Raw genomic sequence first — 21,722 nt, 5'->3', positions numbered from 1 at the left:
ATCAACACGGACCAGAACTCTGCCTTTGTGGAAGATGATTTCCTGATTTTGTAACTACCGATTGTTCTAGAAAATAAGCCAGTTGCCCAGAACTCACACAAAGACTTGAATTGAGAAACGTGCTTTCTCAGGTATCTTTCTGAAGATGTGAAGTCTGTCTTTGTATGGAAGGAAGTCCCCTTTCACAAAACTGAATGTGTTTGTGTCTGAGAGAGGGAAATGGAGACAGAAAGACGAAGAAGCAGAAGAGAGCCCCCTCAGAAGAGATCTAGTTAAGGTGAGTTTTTGTGCCTTTAAAAAACATTTGGGGTTTTAGGGGGAACAAAGTATTTACACTGTCTTATTCTCCTCATTGGAAACCTTGGCCCCGTCGTCAGAGTCAGCGGCCTTGAACGGGGGTTGCATGCTGCGTTTCATCTGGCACTGCGACTTCCACGCTCTGCCTTTAGCACGTTGCTTTGCCTGTCAGGGTTGCCACCCTTTTAACTGTAAGGTGAGGAGTCTGGAGTAGATGATCCACCCCAGCTCTGCTGTTTTGCAAATTTCTGATTTCGTATTCGGATGAGTCTGGGATACACCCAGAGCAGTATAAACCAGGCCCTACCTCCTGCCTATTGCTGGGGCATCCCTGAGGTCTGTGCCTTCTACTCAACCCTTTACTGAGCCCAGCTTTTGTCAGGAGCCCAAGTGCCTACCGGGATGGCAGGGGACTTGTCTTTCGTGGTCACGGTGGCCAAGAATTCTATTGGTGTGCTGAAACAACTCTTCTGAGATCCTCCACCCACCCCTGCTCAAACCTAATGACAGCACTACGGTTCCTTTCCTAGGAGGAGGATCAATCCATGGTGCATTTTATGACAATCCTGTCCCCAGGGATGCACGGAAGTTTATCAGCTGAGTGAGGGGAGGTGCCTCTGTGTCCCTATATCTCTGTCTGCTCACAGTTCGCTGCCACCAGCTACTGAACAAGAAAAGCGCTATTCACCATGTTGTGTGTTTTCCAAATGTGTAGGTGATGGTCTTGTGGCTCGTGCGTGGGCTTTGATTTGGGATGGTGAAGGGCTTATAAATACCTCATCAACATGTATTCGAGGTGGCCTGGTGCCACACAGATTTGATTCATGAAGGCATCAAGCCTGCACACTGGTTTGGAAACAACTTGGTTTTGATCATTCACACTGCATGCATGACTCGCTGCTAATCTCTGGGTGGTTTTTTCATTTCAGATTTATTCACCCCATGTCTTGCTTAAGCTGAAAAATACTTTTATTACACCAGAATATTCTCTGATTCTTTGTTTACACACATCCAGTTTTTTTAATTCCTTTAGAAATGATTCTGTGTTTATAATGCCTCCTAATTTCTATCATCTCTATGTTGCCAGTGGCCTGAGACATGCACCAGATTTGATGCCGGAACAGTTCCACCAAAAGAAATCCCTTTGCCGTAATATCTTTTGAGGGAAATATTATTCTTTAAGGCTCTAACAGTAAATCGTAGAAGAAAGCATGGAACATTTCTTGTAGTTAATACATGTTCATGCAAAAAGAAATGATATTTTCATTAAACAATGTTGATTTTAGTAACTTTTACAAATGTGAACATTATTATTCATAATTTAAGTAACCAGATAAAACCACAGTTATTTATTATGAAGATTGAAAACTATTTACACGGTCTCTTAATTAGAAGTAGCTTTATTAGAAGACTGAAGGGTATTTAAAAGATGGAAAAATACCCATGATGACACCATCATTTTTATTAACTAAATATGAAGAACTGTGCAGGGATAAGATTTAACCCTCTGCAAACTGCCAAGTTAGCATGAGGTAGTTTGTGGATGCTGCCAGAGGACAGGACAATCCCCCAGGATCAGAGACAAAGGACTTCCTGCCAGCACAGCAGGCAGCCTGTGGTTCAAGTTCATATTGGTTCCTGAGTTCCTTTCCTATTGCTGTTGTAACAAAGGACCACAGACTCAGTGGCTTAAAGCAATACACATTCATCTTCTCACTGTTCTAGGGTGCAGAAGTGCAAAGTCAATGTCAGTGGGCTAAAACCAACGAGTGGCCAAGGCTAAGTTCCACACCGAGGCTCTTGGGAGGGATTCGTCATCCTACCTTTCCCAGCTTGCAGAGGTGCTCACACTCCTTGGCCCAGGGCCCTGTGTCACTGTGACCTCTGCTGCCACTTTACATCTCTGTCTCTGACTATATAGATATAGAGGAAGAGTCTTCTACATCTGGTATGGACCCTTTTTCCTACATGGACATTGTATCCCTATTTATGTGCAGATGAAAACCCCTTCCCTCCAGGGTGTGGTGGCATCAGCTCACAAGATGACCACTCTGGGCTTTAAGTGTCCTCTTTGTATTGTCATCAGGGAACTTCTCTCTCCATAGTTAGCTCTGTGTTAATTTGTTGTTATATTTTACCCAGAATTACTGAAAGTTTTACTTAAAAGGGATCCTAATTAGCTCTGTTTACCTGTTTCCAGAGCTGAAAGCTTCAGTTCTAGAGTATCAGTTTGATTTTTCCTAAAAATACATTCCAGTATATTTCTCTGGTGAAAGTCTCTACCCTGTTATCTATTGTCCCATCATTTCCTTATTTTCTTGAATATATTAAAAGTATTTTATAGCCTTTATTGGTAACTCTGATGCCTACATCACCTGGGGTTTGCATCCTTTGTCTAATGCTCCTTATTCTCATGTTATCTGTCATATAGTCTGGACATGTTGCATGTCTAGAAATTCTTTATTACATGGCAGACATTGCAAATGAAAAATCCATGTTATCTTCCGTGAGAGCTTTTCTACCTTCCCGTTAGGCAGACAGTGTGAGGGACTGATCATGTCACTCCAATCAGGCGCTGAGGTGGATCAGGACTAAAGTGCCTTTTTTCTTAAAACAGCTTTGAGGTATACTTGGCAAAATAATTTTCACACGTTTAAAGTGTACAGCTTAATACGTTTTGACGTAAGTATATCCCCAAGGAACCATGACCACACTCAAGACAGTGAACATACCCATCACCCACAAAGCTTCTCTCCTGACTTTTGTTGTCCCTCCCTCCCTCCCCATCTCTTCCCCTGGGAACCATTGATCTGCTTTCTATCACAACATATTGGTTTGCATTTTCAAGATCCTTATATGAATGGATTCATGCAGTATCTACTCTATGTTGTCTGACTTCTTTCATTCAGTGTAATTATTTTGAGAATCATCTGTGTTGCTGTATTAATAGCTTATTTGTCTTATAGTAGAGTATTGTTTAGTGCTGAGTTTTTACTGAAGAGTTTATTGTGAGCAGTGTTTGTATAGACCATCATTTCTTTCTGCATTTACTTCTTGATGGATGCATGGGTTATTTACAACTTGTGCTATTATAAATAAAATAGCAGTGAATATTTGGTTACAAGTCTTTGTATGGACATATGCTTTTCCTTTCTAAAGCACCAGATGAGGAATGTCTGGATTATATGGTACATAGGTGTTTACCTTTTTAAAAGAATCTGTTAAAGACTTTTCCAAAATGGTTGTACTATTGTAAATTCCTCGTGGTGTGTATCAGTTCTGGTTGCTCTACTTCCTTGCCAGCACCTTGTAAGGTCAGTCTTTCTAACTGTATTCATTCTAGTATGTATGTGAACTAGTATCTCACTGTGGTTTTTAAAAGTATTTCTCTAATGACTAATGACACCTTTAATCAGCATCTTTTCATATGCTTATTATCCATCTGGATATCTTTACTGAAGTGTGTTTTCTGGCCTCATTCATTCAGGTGTTTGAATTATTATTGAATTTTGAGACCTCTTTATTCTGGATCAGATACAAAGAGAGACCTTTATCAGATATATGATCTGCAAATAGCTTCTGTCTATGGCTTGTCTTTTCATTTGCTTAGCAGTGTTTAGAAGAGCATTGAAGAGTCTTCATGTTCATAAAGTTCACTCTATCAGTTTCTTTTTAAAATAGATGATACTTTTGGTGTCATAGCAAAGAAAAATTTGCCAAACCCAAGGCCATAAAGCTTAAGCCTATGCTTGTTCTCCTAGCTGTTTTATAGTTTTAGATTTCCTATTAAGATCTATGATCCATTTTGAGATAAATTTTGTATATTTTGTGAGGTGTGGATCAAAGTTCATTTTTTTTTTTTGCGTATCACTATCTAATTGTTCCAGCACTACATGCTGAAAAGATCATTTCTCCACAGCATCCTTTTTGAGAATCAATTGTCTGTATAAGTCTTGGTTTAGTTCTGAACATTCTATTGTGTTCCATTATTCTATTTTCCTGTTTTACACCAACATCATAATTTCTGATTACTGTAGCTTTATAAAAAAAGTTTGAAAATCAGATAGTGCAAGTCTTCCAACTTTGTTTTTCTTGTTCAAAGTTGTTTTGGATTTTTGGGATCCTTTGAATTTTTATATGAATTATAGAATAAGTTTTTAAATTCCTTACATCCGGTTCTGCCAAAATTCCACCCATGTCTTTGGCCGTCTCCAAAGCCACATTTTCTGAAGAAGTCTCTCTAGATCCCAGGTGAAAGGAATTTCTCTTTCGTCTGTGCTCAAATCACATTTGATATTATTTGATTACATTTAATCATATTTGCCTGTATGTACTTGTCTGATCTTTCCAGCCATTTAGTAAATCTCAAAAGATTAGGAATCTTGACTTGGTTCCCTCTGTGTGCTGAGAAACTAGTTCTATGCTTTGCAGGAGTGAGCCCTGCAGTAAGAGGTATCTGCAGCACGCATCTAGCTCATTGCTTGAATATTGTCAAGGAATTCTGCAGATTTAGAATTGTTTATTGATTGTTGTCTCCAAGACGGCTCAGTCTTTTTTATTTCTATTGCTACTGCTGCAGTTTCAAAGAACAATGGGCTAGTTATTTTCCAAATATCAAATCATACTCTAATTGTGTTGTCACGCAAATTATGTGCTGCTGTGTCTTAACAACCTGCTTAGTGTTCACAGGCTCCTTCACTCATGGAAAATTTGGGAGAATGTCATATCCTTAGAGATAGCAATGCTGTCTTTGGCGACCTGAGCAGCAGTATCTGAATTCACTCCTGCTGTTTTTCCAGTGTCCCCTCTAGACCTCCTCCAGCCCTCCATGGGGGGCCCTGCAGTTCTGCCCTAGAAAAGCCTGTTGCTTCTCAGGAAGACTTCCCTATGAAACATAATCATGTCCTTCTTGTGGGGACATTCAGTCCAGAGACCTGAAAGCAGGGGAAAATGTTTAGCCTGCTTTTGGTAGAAACTAAATTCTTCCATACTTGTTAGAAGCAATTTCAATGAGGAAACTGTTTTGGCATCTAACAAATAAGCATAAATGACTGATGAGGAAGATCAGCTTCCCCATCCCACTCAGTCGTCATGTTGATGTGACACACACATTGGCAAACATTTTCTCCTGTGAGCAACGTAAAGTTCAAGACGTTATGAATGGATTTTTGTTTTTATTTCTTAGTCTTTCCACATTCACTGTGTCTCGTGAGATTATATGAATCCTGCTTATTTTCAGCCCAGCACTAAACTTTTTAAAAGGATCACGTGTTTAAAAGGCTAGTGGACAATTTTTTAGAAGACAGAAATCCTTAGATTTTGGTCCCAGAGTTGAATCTTGGTTAGTGGTGAATGAAAATTCCCGTTAAAATTTTAAATTCAGTGATATAAAGTCTTAAAAATAGTTAAATATTAGTCAATTTCATTAAACACTATAAGAGTTATTTACCTTTAAGCCTGTTTCTGGGGCAATTTTGCAATGATTCCCTCCCTTTATCGATTCCCTCTTTATCAGAATCCTTGAGAGGCCCCTGTCATCATTGTCAGTATCATCATCATCATCATGGAACTGATTCTTCTGGAAGATTCTAGGAAAATAAAGAGATGGACGGGATTATGTGTAGGTCAGTGTGTGCATATACAATAAGAACAGCTGTCAGACATTAGATGCAAGATACCCATTTCACTTAGGGGAGAATGTGGTCATGAAATCCTGATGTGGTGAATGAAGGAAACGGTGGGAACAGGATAGTCAGTGGAAAAGAGGAGGAAGTGAGTGAATTGGAGAGCATAGATCCTTGGTTAGTTGATCAGCACATTGGTGAGAATGAGGGGAGTGTGATGGCAGAATCATGTCCCTCCCTGGCCACAGGGTAGCCACCTGTGACGTGTTACTGTACATGGCAAAAGGGATGACAGATATTTTAGGATTAAAAATCTTAGAGGATTTCTGTCTCCTAAATTGTCTATTAGTTAGCCTTTAAACCCATGATACATTATTATAGATTAGTGCAGGGGCACAAATAAAAAGGATTCATATAATCTCACCAGACAAACTGAATGTAGAAAGGATAAGGAAGAAAAACAAAAAGTCACTTATAAGTGCCTTGAACCATCAATTGCTCATGAGGAAATGTTACACAAGGTGAATGTCACAGCCACATACATACTGCCTGAGTGGGATGGGACAAGGGGATCCTGAGATGAGACAATAGGGTGAGTAGTCTGGATTGTCCAGGTGGGCTGAATGTAATCACAGGGGTCCTTAAAATGGAGGATATTTCCCAGCTGAGTTTAAAATCAGAGGGAGGTGTAGCGATGGAGCAATGTTCAGAAAGGCTGCTGACCATGAAAATGGAGGAAGTTGAGGGGCACAAGCTAAGGAAGGTGGGTGACCTCTGTAAACTGGAAAAAAAAGGAAACATTCTCTTCTAGACCCTCTAGAAGGAAGGAACCCTGCTGGTATCTTGAATTTATCCCAATGAGAACTGTGTTGGATCTCTGACATCCACAGCCATAAGCTGATAAGTCTGTGCTGGTTTAAGCTATTAAGCTTATGGGAATTTGTTACAGTGGTAATAGGAAAATAACATAGTGAGCAGTAGTGTAAGGGATTAAAGGTCTAGGATGGGGTGTGGAGAGAATTCTGACATTTACACCTAAAAAACAACCAGGTGAAGTGGGAAGGTGTTTTAAGGAAGACCTACCTGGCAGGGCTGTCAAGCAGACTGGAGTGAGCGAATCCTTGGAGTTAGAGGAATCAATTAAACCTCACAAGGAAAATAAAAAATAAAATGTAGCAGGGCTTCAGTGTTAGTAGATGTAGGAATGGAAATGGGCAGAGAGATATAAACATTATTTTGAAATTAGCTACAGGTTTGATGACTGCATGTTTGGGAGAGTTAGCCGATGTGTGGACTGAATGCATCCCCTCAAAATCCATATGTCGAAACCTCATCTCCCAGGGTGATGATATAGGGATGTGGGGCCTTTGGGAGGTGATTAGTAGGCTAAAATGAGGTCATGAGAGTAGAGCCCTCATGAATGGTATTAGTGTTCTTATACAGGGCCCCAAAGTGCTTGCTTCTCTCTCCTCTCTGGGCCATGAAGATAGTGGGAAGACAGCCATCTTCGAGCTGGCAATCCTCTCCCAGATACATTGACCTTGAAAGCCTCAGCCTCCAAACCATAAGGAATATGCTGGTTGTTTAAGCCACCCGACACACGGTAATTTGTTACAGAATCCCAGACTGACGAAGACAGTGGAGAATGCCACTGCGTTTTGCACTGATTGCCTGGAGAATGCTGAAACCCAGGGAAGTGGGCAGCACAGACGTTTACTCATTTAATCCTGCCAACACTGTAGGGGATAGAGTCTACATTTTCCTCGCTATTTAAAAGGTAAGGAAAAAGAGGCACAAATAATAACAATGACAATGACAACAACAACAACAACAGCAACAATAATTTGTCCAAGATTCACACAGAACTCCCTGGAGGGAGAGTGAGAATTAATACTTATGCAGGCTGGCCCCAGAGCCCCTGCTCATAACTACTAAGTCAGATCACCTTGCTTATTTAGATCAGTTTTTTTCAACTGTGATATGAGTGTACTGTGTCCAGTAACTTATAATTTCAAAATACCTCACTGTAAGGGAAACATTAGTCGCAGGCATTACAACCCACAGAAAGCTAGACATACAAAAATAACTTGTTAGGGCAAGATAACCAATAATGTTTTTAAATATTATACCTGCTGACCCTTTGCAATAAAGTGTTTTTTTATAATTCTGTCTGGCTACAGAATAACATCATAATCCTGCATGTGGCTGGTGGCTCCCGTGTTGGACAGCACGGGTCTAGAGAATTTAAATGACTTGCCCAGCCTTGCCCAGGAAGCTCGTGGTGGGATCAGAGCTATAGTCTGGGACTGTTCCTTCCTATCCAAGTCCCTCATGGAAGTTTAGAAGCTTCTCCTTTGGTGCCCAGCTGTCTATCCGTACTTATGACATCTTGTCAGGTGCCCCGGCCTGCTCCTGAACATCAGCCAGAACCCACTTCTGCTCTTTTTTGGCCAGGTAATACCTTCTAGCAACTTCCATTGCCTTCTTGGCATCAGTTTTTACATGGAAGGGTAGTGGCTAGAGAAGGAAATGTGTCCACATGACAGGTTTTTCATAAATATAGTAGGAGTGGTCAAGAGAAGAAAACCTCAGGAATACGAGTGGAAGCAGGTCATTTAATATACCAAATGCGTACTTTCAATGTATGTTTGTGTTTCCGAGTCCACGCTTGTTCTACTCGTGCATTATAGGCCAACACATCAGGAGACAAGGATTTGGGGCAAGAAATAGCGGCTTTAATTTGTAAAGCCAGCGGAGAAGATGGTAGACCAATGTCCTGGAGAACCATCATCCCAAGTCAGAATTCAGGCTCTTCTTATATTAAAAAGGGGAAGCGGGAATGCTTGGTTGTTGCAAACTTGGTGTATGAATTCTTTGTTGTTAGAATCCTTTGTTCTTGCAGCTCTTCACCTGGGTCAGATCCGTGTAAACCTCCAACAAGCAAATGTTATTTTCTATTCTGTATCTTGTTATCTTTATACGAATGGAAAAGTGATAATATCCTTCAAAGTCAGAGCCTTGAGAATAGGGTCTCCTGTATATTTCAGGATCTAGGCAACATTGTTTCACAAAAGGTGCAGAAACAGCAAGACTAAGCCTAGGAAACAGGGCACAGGTTTAAAGTCAAAGGAACAGATCTAATATGGAGTCAGATTTGTTCTTTCCTATTTCAGTAGTGCCATGGAGAAGGCACTGTGGGCAGCTTTCTGTAGGGTCCTGGAGGCTTTCTCTCTCAGCCTCTGTGCGCCTCTATTGAAAACCCGTCATCGCTATCTGGCCTGCTGGAAAACCAGTCCGCCTGTTTTGCCCTGAAGTTGTGTTCTGTTTATAACTCATCTCTACTCCTTGGAAAACAACTCAATAAAAACTCAGTTGTTTTCCCACCAGCCCTGAGCAGGGGTGAGGGATAGCATGTTATTATTTTATAAAAAAAATATATAAAAAAGTTTTAAAACAGCACTGGGCACATAGGAGAGAGACAATCAATGCTTCCTGGCTTAAATCGAAAATGATGACTCAGTGAGTCTATGGCTGCTGTATTTGCTGAACTAGTTACTCCTTTGCTCCATTACACATTTATTTTAACTGAAAAAGAAATATATGCATATGGTTAAAAAAATTCAAACAGAGCAAAAAATACTCAAGTGAAAGAAGTTTTCCCTCATCCTCTGTTCTTACACGCCTCCCTGGAGATGCCAATGTTTACAATCCTTTGTGTGCTTTTCCAGATATGCTATGCAAGTTCCCACCAATGTATGTAAATTCCTTTAAAGTTTTACTTATTTTTAACTTTAAGGGATTTAAATCCTCAAGTGGCTTCTGCCACAGTAATAGAAAAGAAGAAATCTGACTCCATATTAGATCTGTTCCTTTGACTTTAACCCTGTGCTCTGTCTCCTAGGCTTCTTCTTGCTTGTAAAACAATGTTGCCTAGAGCCTAAAATATACAGGAGAGCCTATTCTGAAGGCTCTGACCTTTAAGGGTATTTAACACTTTTCCAATCATATAAAGATAACACGTTGCAGAATAGAAAATAACGTTTGTTTTGTTGGAGGTTTACAGGGATCTGACCCAGGGAGATAGCTGCAAGAACAAAGGATTCTAACAAGAAGGAATTCCTACACCAAGAAGTTTGCAAAAACCAAGCACATAGGAAAGCAGCCTGAATTCTGACTTGGGGAGATGGTTTTCCAGGACATTAGTTTGCCATCTAGGTCTACAGAAACTTGCTATTCCATGCCCCAGCACTTGGTCTCCCAACTTACTGGCCTGTCCTGCACTGAGGAGAATGAATTTGGACTCAATAACACTTCTACCTACCTAGCAAGCTGGACACTGGGACTGAGGGCAGCTCTCCCACACACAGGGGCCTACGGTGAGCCCTTGATTATTCCCCGAGGTTGGGGTGTGGTTTACCCAGGAGGGATGGGGACTCTACACCAACACTCAGGCAGTCTGCTCCTTCTGGGGCTCTGACATTTTACCTCCCGCTCCCTGCCAGCCCAACATTTGGGACAGTGGAGCTAAGGCAGAGATCGTGCCTGCCTGTTTCCCAGCGTGTAAAAGGGGAATATGTACTCTTCCCAAGGTAGTTCTGAGAAACAACACCTGCGGGTGCTTGGTTCCCTGAGCAACAGTAAACCTAGCTCCTTGTGGGGGCAACGGGTATGATACCCGTAGGGTTTCTGCAGAGACCTTAGCTGGAGGGCTGGGCCAGGGACGTAAAATATGAGCTGTGGGCAATGACGGGTAAGAGAAGGGTGTATAGGCAGGACTGCTGCCTCCTTCGGGGTGCCACAAGAGGTAAAACGCTTTCTCCCCATCTCTGTTACTCCCCTCCCAATTCCAGATAACTGCCTTCCCTCTGCTCCTCCTGTCCATGTGTCTCCCTCCACTTTTCCCCGCCTCCCCTCCTCCTCCCCTATTCTCCCTCCCTCGGTTCCCCTTCTCTCTCAGGACCCAGAGCGGATCGCTGGCCCTCCTGCGCATGCGCAGTTGCTGCCAGCTGGACCGCGGGTTGGAAGCTCCAGCTCCGAGCCGGGGATCGGCCCCAATGGCTTCTCAGCTCTGTCGCCCTGTAGGCCTTTGGCTACTGCCTGGGGCCGGGGCCTCTGGCTGTGGAAGTGCAAGGTGAGGGGATATCGGGAAAGGGGTGAGGCGGCTGCGGGAGGGCGGTCGGCGTGTCACAGCCCCCCAGGGCGCCAGTCAGCGTGTGTTCAGCTGGATTGCTCGGGCCAGACCCCTCTGCCCGCGCCACCTGCCCCGGCGCCCCGGCCACAGCTGTCCAGGGCCAGGTGTGCCCCTGCCGCCTCTTGGCCCAGCCGGGCTCCCCTCAGTCCGCGGCTGGCGTCCGCTTCCCCTCTCCCGCCCGCGAGTCCTCCCCTCCCGGGCTTCCTCTCCTAGGCCGCCGACCCGTCCCCACCACTGGGCGGGCTGTGTCCCGGGCGGGCGGGGTCTGCACACCCGGACGGGGCGGGCGGCTTGGGCTGGGGCTGGGGCTGGCCTCCGAGCGGGGCTGCAGCCCGCGTCCCCCACCCCGCTCTCCCTGCCCCGCGACCCTGGGGCTGCCTTCCTCTCCCTTTCCCGATCCCTGAGGTCCAGATTAGCGGCGTGGGCGCTGCTCCCCAGGCTGAGAGCCCGCGGCTGTAACTCCCAGCTTCTCCTGGTGGAGTCGGGAAAAGGGAGCCGCAGTGCTGAGGGAGCTTCTGTCTCCTTGATCAGGATTTCTGCCCCAGGTAAGTACCTTGAACACTTTCAGGTGTTATGATGGCGGTGCTTGTTGATGTCACATGTTTTTATACTGAGAGGGATTACAGTGGTGAAAGCAGGGCTTGGTTCAGTTAAAAATGAGCTGAAGGCATGAGGCTGTCTCATCCTCCATCATTCACTCTCCCAGGGTGAAACGTGAGACCGTCGATCTTAAAAAGATACTTATAGTCCCTAACTAGTCCAGCCCAGCTATTGTGTGTTAACAGGAACAGCACAACCTGAGGCGTTGGAGACCCAGGGACATTGCACTCCTAAAGAGCTCCTGGCAAAATCTGGTTTGTTTTGTTTTTTTTTTGTTTGTTTGTTTTACTTAAATTGTGGGACAGACTAGTAGTATAGAGGGAAAAATAATTGGCAAGAAGGATTTTTTCATATAACAGCTTTATTGTGATATTGTTCACACACCATGAAGTCCACCCACTTGAATGTTAGAATTCAGCAGCTTTTAGCATATTCACATTTGTGCAACCATTATTATTCCAGAACGTTTTCAACACATCAGAAAGACCAGTTGAAATGCATGACCTAACCACCCCTTCCCAGTGGTGGTTCTAAAGAAGTTTCTTGGCTGTTCCTGACCATAAATTAACTTGTTACATTCCATGAAATATCTGGGAGGAATTCTAATCAGAATTGCAATGAATCTGTCTATCAAAGCAGGAAGAATTAATGTCTTTATGGCATAAACTTCTTCTACACATGAATATATCTGGGACCCTATCTTTTCATCTGTCCAGAGCCAGGCCTATGGGAAATCCTCATTAATTCTTGGGTTTGTGAATGATGAGATTCAATACATCATTAGATGCAACTGTAGCCTTTCACTGAAGAGAAAAGTAACCTCGTAGAAGCCAAGTGATTCTCTGATGGTTAGAATGAGTGACCGCCAGTGCTGGAGTATTCGAGTGGACTTGGTGCTTGCAGAGTTCTCCACCACCTACAGCTAAGGGGATTACCGTGTTCTTTTACTTTTTTTTTTATGGCGTTGCTTTTATTTTTACTTATTATATAAAATTATTTTTTATTGAAGTGTTGTAAATTTACCATGTTAGCTTCAGATGTACAGCAGAGATTCAGTTATAAGCTTATGCATATGTATATAAATGTTTTTCAGATTGTTTTTAGTACAACTCATTACAAGAAATTGAAAATAGTACCCTGTGCTATATAGTAGGTCCTTGTCATTTATTTTATATTTATTAATGTGTATCTGTTAATCCTCCCTTTCCTGCCTGCTAACAACAGTTTGCTTTCTATGTCCATGAGTCTATTTCTAGCAGCACCGTTTTTGCTAGCAATATATGCTGGTTGGCTCTTTTCTGTTTCAGTAGTTCCATCTTATGTGTGGGCGTTTTTCTTCTGGTGGGCCTGTGTGTGGTTTGCACACGTGATAATAGAGATCTGTATTTGGGAGAACTCCAGGCCTCGTGTAGTCCCTCGTATGGAGCGCCCACTGAACTGGTGCTTGAACTTGGAAAAAAACAGTAAATGTTGGAATTTCCACTATGGTTGAGACTTCCAGGTTTCTATAACCTCTTTAGCCCACCTAAATTTTGGCTGCACCCAATACTGGATAATTTGGTGGAACTTCATGTTATGGTGGTGTAGAGACAGGGCCTTGTATGCTTCTTCTCTTTCCTTTTTCTAACAATCATTTTCCTGGGCCTTCCAGGTACTCCCCCAGAAGGGCCCAGGGCTGGCTTGGTGCTGCACTGAGGCAATATTTGTTAATAAGTCCCTTTCCTCATCTCTTCTGAGCCTCCATTTCCTTCTCTGCACAATGAGGGCTTAGACTAGATAAGTGCTTTTCAGTTTCTTTTAAAGCCATGTTTCCTTTGAGAAACAGAAAATTCAAATCTCTCCTCCCATCACAACCCTTTAGATTTTGACACGTCCTCCAAGGAGTCACATAGCTCTTTGTGGTAAATTGACGTGATTGTGATTCCACGTGGCACAGAAAAGACTCTTCAGAGATTTATTGCAGGGAGAGGGCAGGAAAGGGGCAGTATGTCACACTTTCTTGTGTGAGCACTGGAGCAAAGGCTTGGGTTTAAATACAGTGTCTGATGTGGCATCTCTCTAATCTTGCACAATGTGATAAACCTCTATCCCTAGTTTCTTAATGTGTCAAGTTGGGGTGGTAATGTTTTAAGGCTTTTGTGAAACATTATACACATAAGCCATTTATGTCTCGGTAGATACAAGACCTGCTAGAGAGTCGGAATTTCTTTAAAAATACATATATATTGTCCACATCATTCTGTCTGTGTGTATTTTGAAGTTCCTGGAGGGTGAGGGTTGAGTGTAATGTCCATCGTGGGACAGGTGGCCCATGGGTCTGTGTGCCTCAGATTGCCCCCTCCTCCCCAGTCCTCTTCCTCTCAGTCCAGGATGAAGTTCCCTAGTAGATTTACACACAGGTCTTGTGGAAATGGCTTTTCATTTTATTGTTTCACCAAGGAGGGTTGCCATCATGATCTCTGTGGTCAGGTTTTGGTGACCTGAAGGCTATGCAATTGGGGATTTCTATTTTATAAAAAGAAAAAAAATTACAAATACAAAATTAGACCTAGGTTGGTGGCAGGAGCTTTTGAAAGTGGGGACCATTAGCTTTTTTAGCTTCAGGTGCAGTGGCCTCTGGCCACGAGGACACATCCTCATGCTCTGAATTTGGAGGGACCAGTGGGTTCAGTGGGAATATTTACTGAGTGCATCTCATGGGCTGCGCATTGTCTTATTTGTACTGTGTGTTCCTTATTTGAGACGGTGAGCTGATTTAAACTCAATAGCCTCTTTAAAATAATAGACTTTTTATTTTTAGGTGTAATGTAGATTCCCATGTAGTTGTAAGAGATAATATGGAGAGGGCCTATGGACCCTTTGCCCAATTTTCTTTAATAGTTCAATCTTGCAAAGTTGGGGTACTATTCATTCGTGACTCACTAACCCTTTTAGGTTTGTGTTATTGCCCTCATTTCTATTTATGAATAAACTGGTGTTGAGAGAAGCACACAGGTCTGCCCAGGTCACCCACGTGGTTAGTGAAGATTTGGGTGGAACGTGGGCTTGGCATTTCCAAGCAGTACCATTATGATGGTCTGTGGCAGGGAGCAGCATTCACTTTGCTTGTTTATTCATTCATTCAACAAACATTTATTGAATAAACTCTGTGGGTCAGATGCTTTCATAGGGTTATCTGATTCTTCAGCAGTATGGAGAATCAGGTAATGTTTTCTTTTTCTTTTTTTTTTAATATGAGAAAAATATCTCTGAGAGGTTATAATCTCCCCAAAGGAAAAATGGCTCATAAATGAGGGGTAGTACATTTGTACAGTTCCTTCTTCTTATGCAGGTGGTACCCTAGGCATTTTACATTTGCAAACTTCCATAATCCAGATATATTCTTGTAAGGCAAGAAGTTTTTTTTTAATTGAAGTATAGTCAAGTTTACAATGTTGTGTCAATTGCAAGGTGGTTTTTTTTTTGAATTTTGAATGGAGAAAATATTTTTTGAGGGGGTTAATTAAGTCTATTTATTTGTTTCATTTTTCTAAAATGAGGTACTGTGGATTGAGCCTAGGTCCTTGAACATGCTAAGCACGTGCTCTACCATTGAACTGTACCCTCCTCCCCAAAGCAAGTTTTCTTACCCATTATTCTGCACCTTAGGGGTTCAAATAAATTGGTGTTGAAATCCAGATATTTTGATCCTACTATGGTTCTTTTCATTATATCCTGCTGAGGGGTGGGGAAGCAGTTCCTTTATTCATTCATTTATTCAGCAGTTTTGAGCACCGACTTTGCATCAGGGCCTGCCTAGGTGCTTGGAAACAGAAAACAAGAAATGATCCTTTTCTGCAGGGGATGAAAGCCTAGACCAAAAGCTGGGTAATGTGATCTGAGCTTCAGTAGCCATGTGCAGACGCTGAGGACAAAATTATCCCCGATTTGCTTGGACTTCCCTTGCCTTCTGGCTTGTGCACACCAGGTCGCCGCATCCCAGTGAGGCCCGCAGCCCACAGCACAGTATGTACATCGATTTACCCTCCCTTCTCGGCAGGGCCTGCAACATGAACGCCCCTGACTACGTGCAGTGCGCTGAGGACCACCAGACTCTCCCGATTGTGGTCCAACCCGTGGGGATCATCTTAGAGAATTTCTTTTGCATCTATAATGGAATCTCCTTGGTGAGCCAGATCAGACCGTGCGGCTCCCAGTGGGCACTCTGTATCTACTATAGGTATCTCTATGCGCCCGAGAATGGATGGAGTGACTTCCAGACCCACCGCAATGTCATGGGCCTTGTCACCATTACTGACTGCCTCTTGGCCAAGACCTTCTAGAAGCTCCACGCACAGAGGAGCTGTATGGCACCACGCTCTACGACTCTCAGCTCTTTGTCTTTGTGCTGTATGGGGAGGTGGCCGAGCAGCCGCACACCGACGTGGCCTTCAATCTACGAGGACTGCAGGGTGGTGGAGAAGAGGATAGACGACTTCACTGAGTCACTCTTCTTCTTGCCCAAGTCCAAGTGGCTGGATGGCGACCCCGAAAATTCTGGGGAGAAGACCCCCCTCCTCTACATCCTATTTGAGAAGGAGGACTTCGTGGGACTGGACACAGACAGCAGGCAAGTCAACCTGAAGGCCGGGCCACCCTGGCTGTGTGACAGATTTCTTCCCTACATCCAGAATGGGATCATCAAGGAGGAGGGCTTTCTTGTAGCCAAGGCGGGAAGGAGGTGTAGCTCGCCGGTTTTCAGACGTTTAAAACTAAATCCGCCTTTGTTTCAGAGAGATCCTTTTAGGGTTAGTGTGGACACTTACTCCCCCTTTTCAGCCAGGACACTTGGGGGGACCCCTGGAGTTGCTGTCCAATAGAGTAGCCACAGCTACTGTTGTTAGTAGTGCTGGGGAGGAGGCCGGTCTGAGCTGAGATGTGCTGTAGGTCAAATGCACATCAGACGCTGAAACTTGTCTAGTAAAAAGAATATAAACTATCTTGTTACTTTCTATATTGATTACACGTCAAAATGATAGTATTTTACATACAGTAGAATAAGTAAGGTCTGTTCTTAAAATCAGTTACTTGGTTTTTTTTTTGTTACATTTTAAACGTGGCAACTGGGAAACGTTATTTACATGACTCTCATTTCATTCCTGTTGGACAGCCTGTCCTGGGACAGTTTCATCCCTTTGCTTATAAATGAGACTCTGAATCCCGAGACGCAGAACGAGGTGCTGGTTGAGCTCAGGGTGGAGCCGATGTCTCCTGCCTCCCAGGCCCAGCACCAGCACGGCTCAGGCCCTCTCCCCTGCCTGACAGCCACCATGCCAAGTTAGGACATCAGAAACACTGCCAGGGGCTTCCGAATTAGCTCCTTACGCAGGGAAAGGCGTGTCACGGTGTATGGGACACAGCAGGGAAAAATTCGTCCTCACTTTGTCCCTGTGATTAGGTCAAAGGCCCCACTCTGCCTTGGAAGTGCAGACGATCTCTTCTGGGCTGCCTAACCCCTCACCCTGTACTATGTTTCCCTGTGTATCTTTCAAGCTGTCCCTCGGGCAGAAGAGGGTGAGATGTCTTTGCCGAGAGGTGGTCCCCCTTTACTGGGGAGAGTGAGGTGAGCTGTGTCTCCCCGGCCTACGGCCTCGGGCCTTGAGTCTGGAGAGCGCTCATGGCGGTCCCACAGGTGACGGTCGGAGGACATGGCACGTGCTGCCGGGCCCGATGTGCAGGAGGGGCTCTGTGATTCTCTGTCATTCTAAGGTCAGATTCTACTTTCTTGTTGTTGGTAAGATGGAGGAGAAGATGCCAGAGAATTGATAAAAAGAAAATCCACACCAGTCCTGTGAATGACAGACACAGGGGATCCGTGTCCCACCTGCGTGTGGTGCCTGGCGGGCTCTGGAATAATTTTCACTTCCTCCCCGGACATTCCTCTATGGCTTAAGGAAGGGGAGAGGCATGTCGTGGCCATGATCTGTACTTGTCCTCACAGGGCCCTGTGATCTACATGCCCACACTACACTTCTGCTCCTTGGAGATGAGGTGTCAGGTTTAGGAAACTGGGCACTGCTGAGGGCATAGCTGCCAGAACCGTGCTACACCAAGGCTGGCTCCGTTCACCTCACCTGTCACCTCCTGTTGAGTCCTAAGGCGTCATTCAAGGTAGGTGCATCGGTGCAATGAAAGCAGGGACCTCCTTCACCCCCCGGAACAGACTGGTGGGTGATCAGTGGAAGCCTGGAGCCCTGCCCCAGCCCCACGCCAGTGCCTCCTATTTTGTCATAGGAGGCACTGGTGACATTTTTGCTCAGCAACTGCTTGGCTCTGATTCTGCAGAGCCAACAGAGAATGCCAGCTTGTTTTTGCCTTTTGAAGTCTGCCCTTGGGATTTGGCGGAGTAGCTGGATGTGTGCTTAGCCCATAGTGGTTGACACTGTCACCATTGTTTACCCAGAACCTCGTGTACCAGGCATGGCTGCCGGCATCAAAATACAGCAGCGCATTAAACCTCCCTCCTGGTGGGTCTGTCTGTTCTGGTACCATAAGGGCTCAGCCAGCATCTGAACGTCAGTGAGATAACGTGGCCAGTGAGCTCGGGTCAAGCACGTTCTCCTCCAGTGACTTTTACTCCATTGTTGCTTTTATTATTACACAGTCATTAATTTTTTAAACAATGCTTTGGTTCAGGAGCAGAACCTAATTCTCCCCTGTTCCTCATGGTGAGAGTGAGTAAAGTTGCCCAGCTTGAAATGCGACCACATTTTGTAGCTCAAAAGCTGTCTACACGCATCTAGGTGAAGTTTTGGTTTGGGGCGCTGACCACGTTGGGGTCCCCCGGCAGCATCGCTCCCCTCAGGCCCCTGCCTTCCCTGGATCAGGAGGTGAGGGTGGGTCTCACCGTCCCCGCGTCCCTGTCCTCATCACACTGACGTAATTTCTTGTAAATGCTGTCAAAGTCATTTTTGTTCTCGTGTGTTTCTAATTTTGGCTGTTCCTCTATTCCTTTTTCTATTTTCCTTTTTCCCTTATACCACCCCGTGAGCATGTTGTTGGGTCTGAAAATGTGGGCTATGCACACCCTGCATTGGAATAGCCAGATCGCCCTCTGTGCCGTCTCCATCGCTATAAAAAGCAAAAACTTAACAGTTGCCATGATTCGTATATTATCCTAGTCATCTTATTTTCTACTTTTTTGGAATTTTTGCTATGTTAGCACATCACCCACTGGAGTTTGATATCTGTTAAAGTCCTTGCTTTGAGGAACCTGTTAGTTCGTCCTTATATTTGGTAACAAATGCTCTCTTACTAATTTTGTTTATTTGTTTTGAAGAAGTGAGATGCGAATTGATTTAGGCGGCTGCTGAGGGATTTTTTTCATGGAGTATTTAAACTTGGAAAGTCAAAATCTGCAGCACCTTGCTTGATTCTGGCTTTTACACAAACGTGCTCGGCACACGGTTCCTGGCTGTCGCTGTGTGACGTGCGTGACGGCGCTTCCTGGCCGGCGGTCACTGGTGAGGAAGTGGCCGCCACGGAGGTGACAGCTGCAGGGGACGCTGTTGGAGGAAGCAGTCACCGGTTTTTTGTTTTTTGGTTTTTTTTTTTGCATTCACCTTCCCAGTGCCATTTACTTTACTTTGCATTCATAGAGGGGCAGGAGCGGGCCTAAAACCATGCCACTCTTTTGTTCCCTTTATGAGGCTGGTTTTTCTAAGTATCAGGAAAACATTGCCTTGTCCTAAGTAACTGGTTCCCTTGGATCTGGTGGACACAGGGACCGCTAAAGGGGACCGTAGCTTCCTCTCTGCTTCAGCCAGTGGGCATTCAGAGCCGGGTCTGTGGTTTGCCTCAGCAGCCGTGCAGGCCTCCCTGCACCGGCCTTTACTTTTACCCCTTTTTGGCAGTAAATAGCTGACTCTGTGTCTGTTGCAGCTGATGTCCACCACTGACGGCCGTGTCGTTATTTTGTGGTAGTGAGTCTCCAACACCCCTGTCAGCCATGAAGGGACCTTGCATTCTCACCCCGACCCTGGTTCATCTCACCCAGGGAAAGGGCTTGGCCACCACCGTCATGCTGGACATGAGGCCTTGTTTCTCCTTTCATGCTCTGGTCCAAATGTGGACACTTCATCCTTCACTGACTTGGTCTCGCTTGAGACAGTCCAGACTTTCTGAAAGAGTCCATCACATTCTGGGGGGGAACAGAACAGAAGTAAGAGTCGCAAGTAGGAGTCTAGGCTGTCTGGGTTGGCAAATGCAGGCTGGGATCTGTGATGGCCGGTCTGTGCCCTGGAAACTGGCCTTTCCCGTGACTCCCGAGAGAAAAGGGGTCGGAGCGAGAACAGACTTGCCTGGGTTCCTACCATCCTCATCTGCTCACTGACAGGAGTGTCAGCTAACTAGGAGCTCCCCCAGACCTCGGGCCCTTCAAACCTCAGATCACGGGAGATCCTTGAGTCCCTTCTTCTGGTCCTTCTTTGTGAGAATCCAGTGCCTTCTGAGGTGACTGGCAGCAGGAGATGCCTCCCCCTCCAGGGAACTCCCTTCGGAGGACTGTGACTCAGTGCACCTTGCTGTGAGCTTGTGGGTTTCCATCGTGCTCCCTGCAGAACCAGACTTGAGACTGGCTTAGTGACAGAAATAACAAGACTGATTCCAGGGCAGGGCCAGGTGGAGGGAACAGTGGAAATTGAATGTGACCTCAAACACCTAGGTGGGTGCTGGGGCTGTTACTAAAATGGGGAGCCTGGGAGGTACCTGCCAGGAATCGAAGTCTAGAGTAAATGGTGGACATAAGGCCTTTTTTTTTTGACATATGGCATTTTTAAGATGCCATTTGTCATCCAAGTTAGGACTTCCAAGAGGCACTCGTGTCTATGAGCCTGGGGCTCAGGTGAAGGAGCCGGACTAGAGATACACATTGGGATTCGTCATTCTTAGCTGGTGTTCACAGCCGTGCAAGTGGATCAGCTCATCTCAAGAGGTGCAGACTGTGTCTGAGGGGGGGCAGGGCTGTGCCTGGTTTGGAGGAAAGCCCGGACCATGCAGCTTTGGTGTGTCAGTCAGCGGCGTTTGTGATTTTCAGAGCAATGGCATTTATCCTTAAGGTTCTGGGGGGTGGGCAGGGCCACACAGGAAGAAATCTGAAGAGAGGGTTTTGGCCACGTGTGCGCGTCTTGGGACGATCCAGAGGCTGCAGGGTCCAGAAGGGGAAACTCCTCAGAAGCTGGAGTCGGAGTGGGGAGTTGGGAGAATGTAGTCACACTCTCCTGTGATGAAGGGAGGGAGGCCTAGGGAGTCCGCACCCTAGCGGACTCTCTTTCCCACGAACAAAAGGCAATCAGACAGAAGATTTGAGGTAAGAAGGGATGGGCGTTGGGAGAGGAGCCAACCTGGAGAACGGTGGTTGAACAATTCTTGAATAGTCTCCCTGAAACATAGAGTTAAAAAAAACCCAGACTCTTAAGAATATTGGTAGTGACTGGGGAGGAGGCAGTTGTTTTTCTGACCTCCTAAGGGTAAGGTATGTATCCGGGGATATACAGAAGAATCGGGCAGTCTGTTCCTGGGGCTTCACCCTTACCAGGGGGAACAGTGCAAGTTTAAAGGGGGAGAAGGGCAGCGGAGGGAAACTAACCAGGTCCCGTGTCACGTACCAGTCGGCCGCCCTACTTGCGTGTTGCATTCACATCCATGCCTCCCAAGTGGGCGGTGGCAGCCCCGTTTTGAAGATTGGGAAGCCTCCTCAGAGGTTTAAGGAATTGGTTCATTTAGCAGCTAGTAAATGCTGTAGCAGGATTCCAGCAGGGCCTTGTCAGACTTCAAGGGCATGTTCTCTCTACTAATTCCGGTTGTACCTGAAATGGTGAAGTGAGTCAGTTTCGGAGCCTTTCAGAGAAAGTACGCTTTAAGTGCCTCAGGACTGTTGCACAAAGCTCAGTGTTCTTTCATGGTTCGGAACCACCGCAATGCTTTTTGCCCCACAGATGTAAGGTCTTACTCCTTTGACGATGGCGTGGTTG

General features: G+C 45.1%; 1 protein-coding gene across 1 annotated transcript in view; it reads left to right on the top strand.

Annotated features, from left to right (window-relative positions):
- Positions 1-2: 2 nt before the first annotated feature.
- The window catches only part of LOC140694020 (uncharacterized), a 36,049-nt gene continuing 14,329 nt past the window's right edge, over positions 3-21,722 (top strand). The window contains exons 1-5 of the mRNA XM_072957509.1: positions 3-277; positions 7,539-7,698; positions 8,102-8,375; positions 10,772-11,052; positions 11,579-11,657. Of these exons, the coding sequence (XP_072813610.1) occupies positions 8,303-8,375; positions 10,772-11,052; positions 11,579-11,657 (433 nt within the window). The 5' untranslated portion in view covers positions 3-277; positions 7,539-7,698; positions 8,102-8,302. The remainder of the gene's footprint in view (positions 278-7,538; positions 7,699-8,101; positions 8,376-10,771; positions 11,053-11,578; positions 11,658-21,722) is intronic.

Source organism: Vicugna pacos, unplaced genomic scaffold, assembly GCF_048564905.1.
Source record: "Vicugna pacos unplaced genomic scaffold, VicPac4 scaffold_20, whole genome shotgun sequence".
Lineage (NCBI taxonomy): Eukaryota > Metazoa > Chordata > Mammalia > Artiodactyla > Camelidae > Vicugna > Vicugna pacos.
The sequence above is the reverse complement of the archived record's forward strand: the minus strand, read 5'-3'. Positions and strand labels throughout refer to the sequence as shown.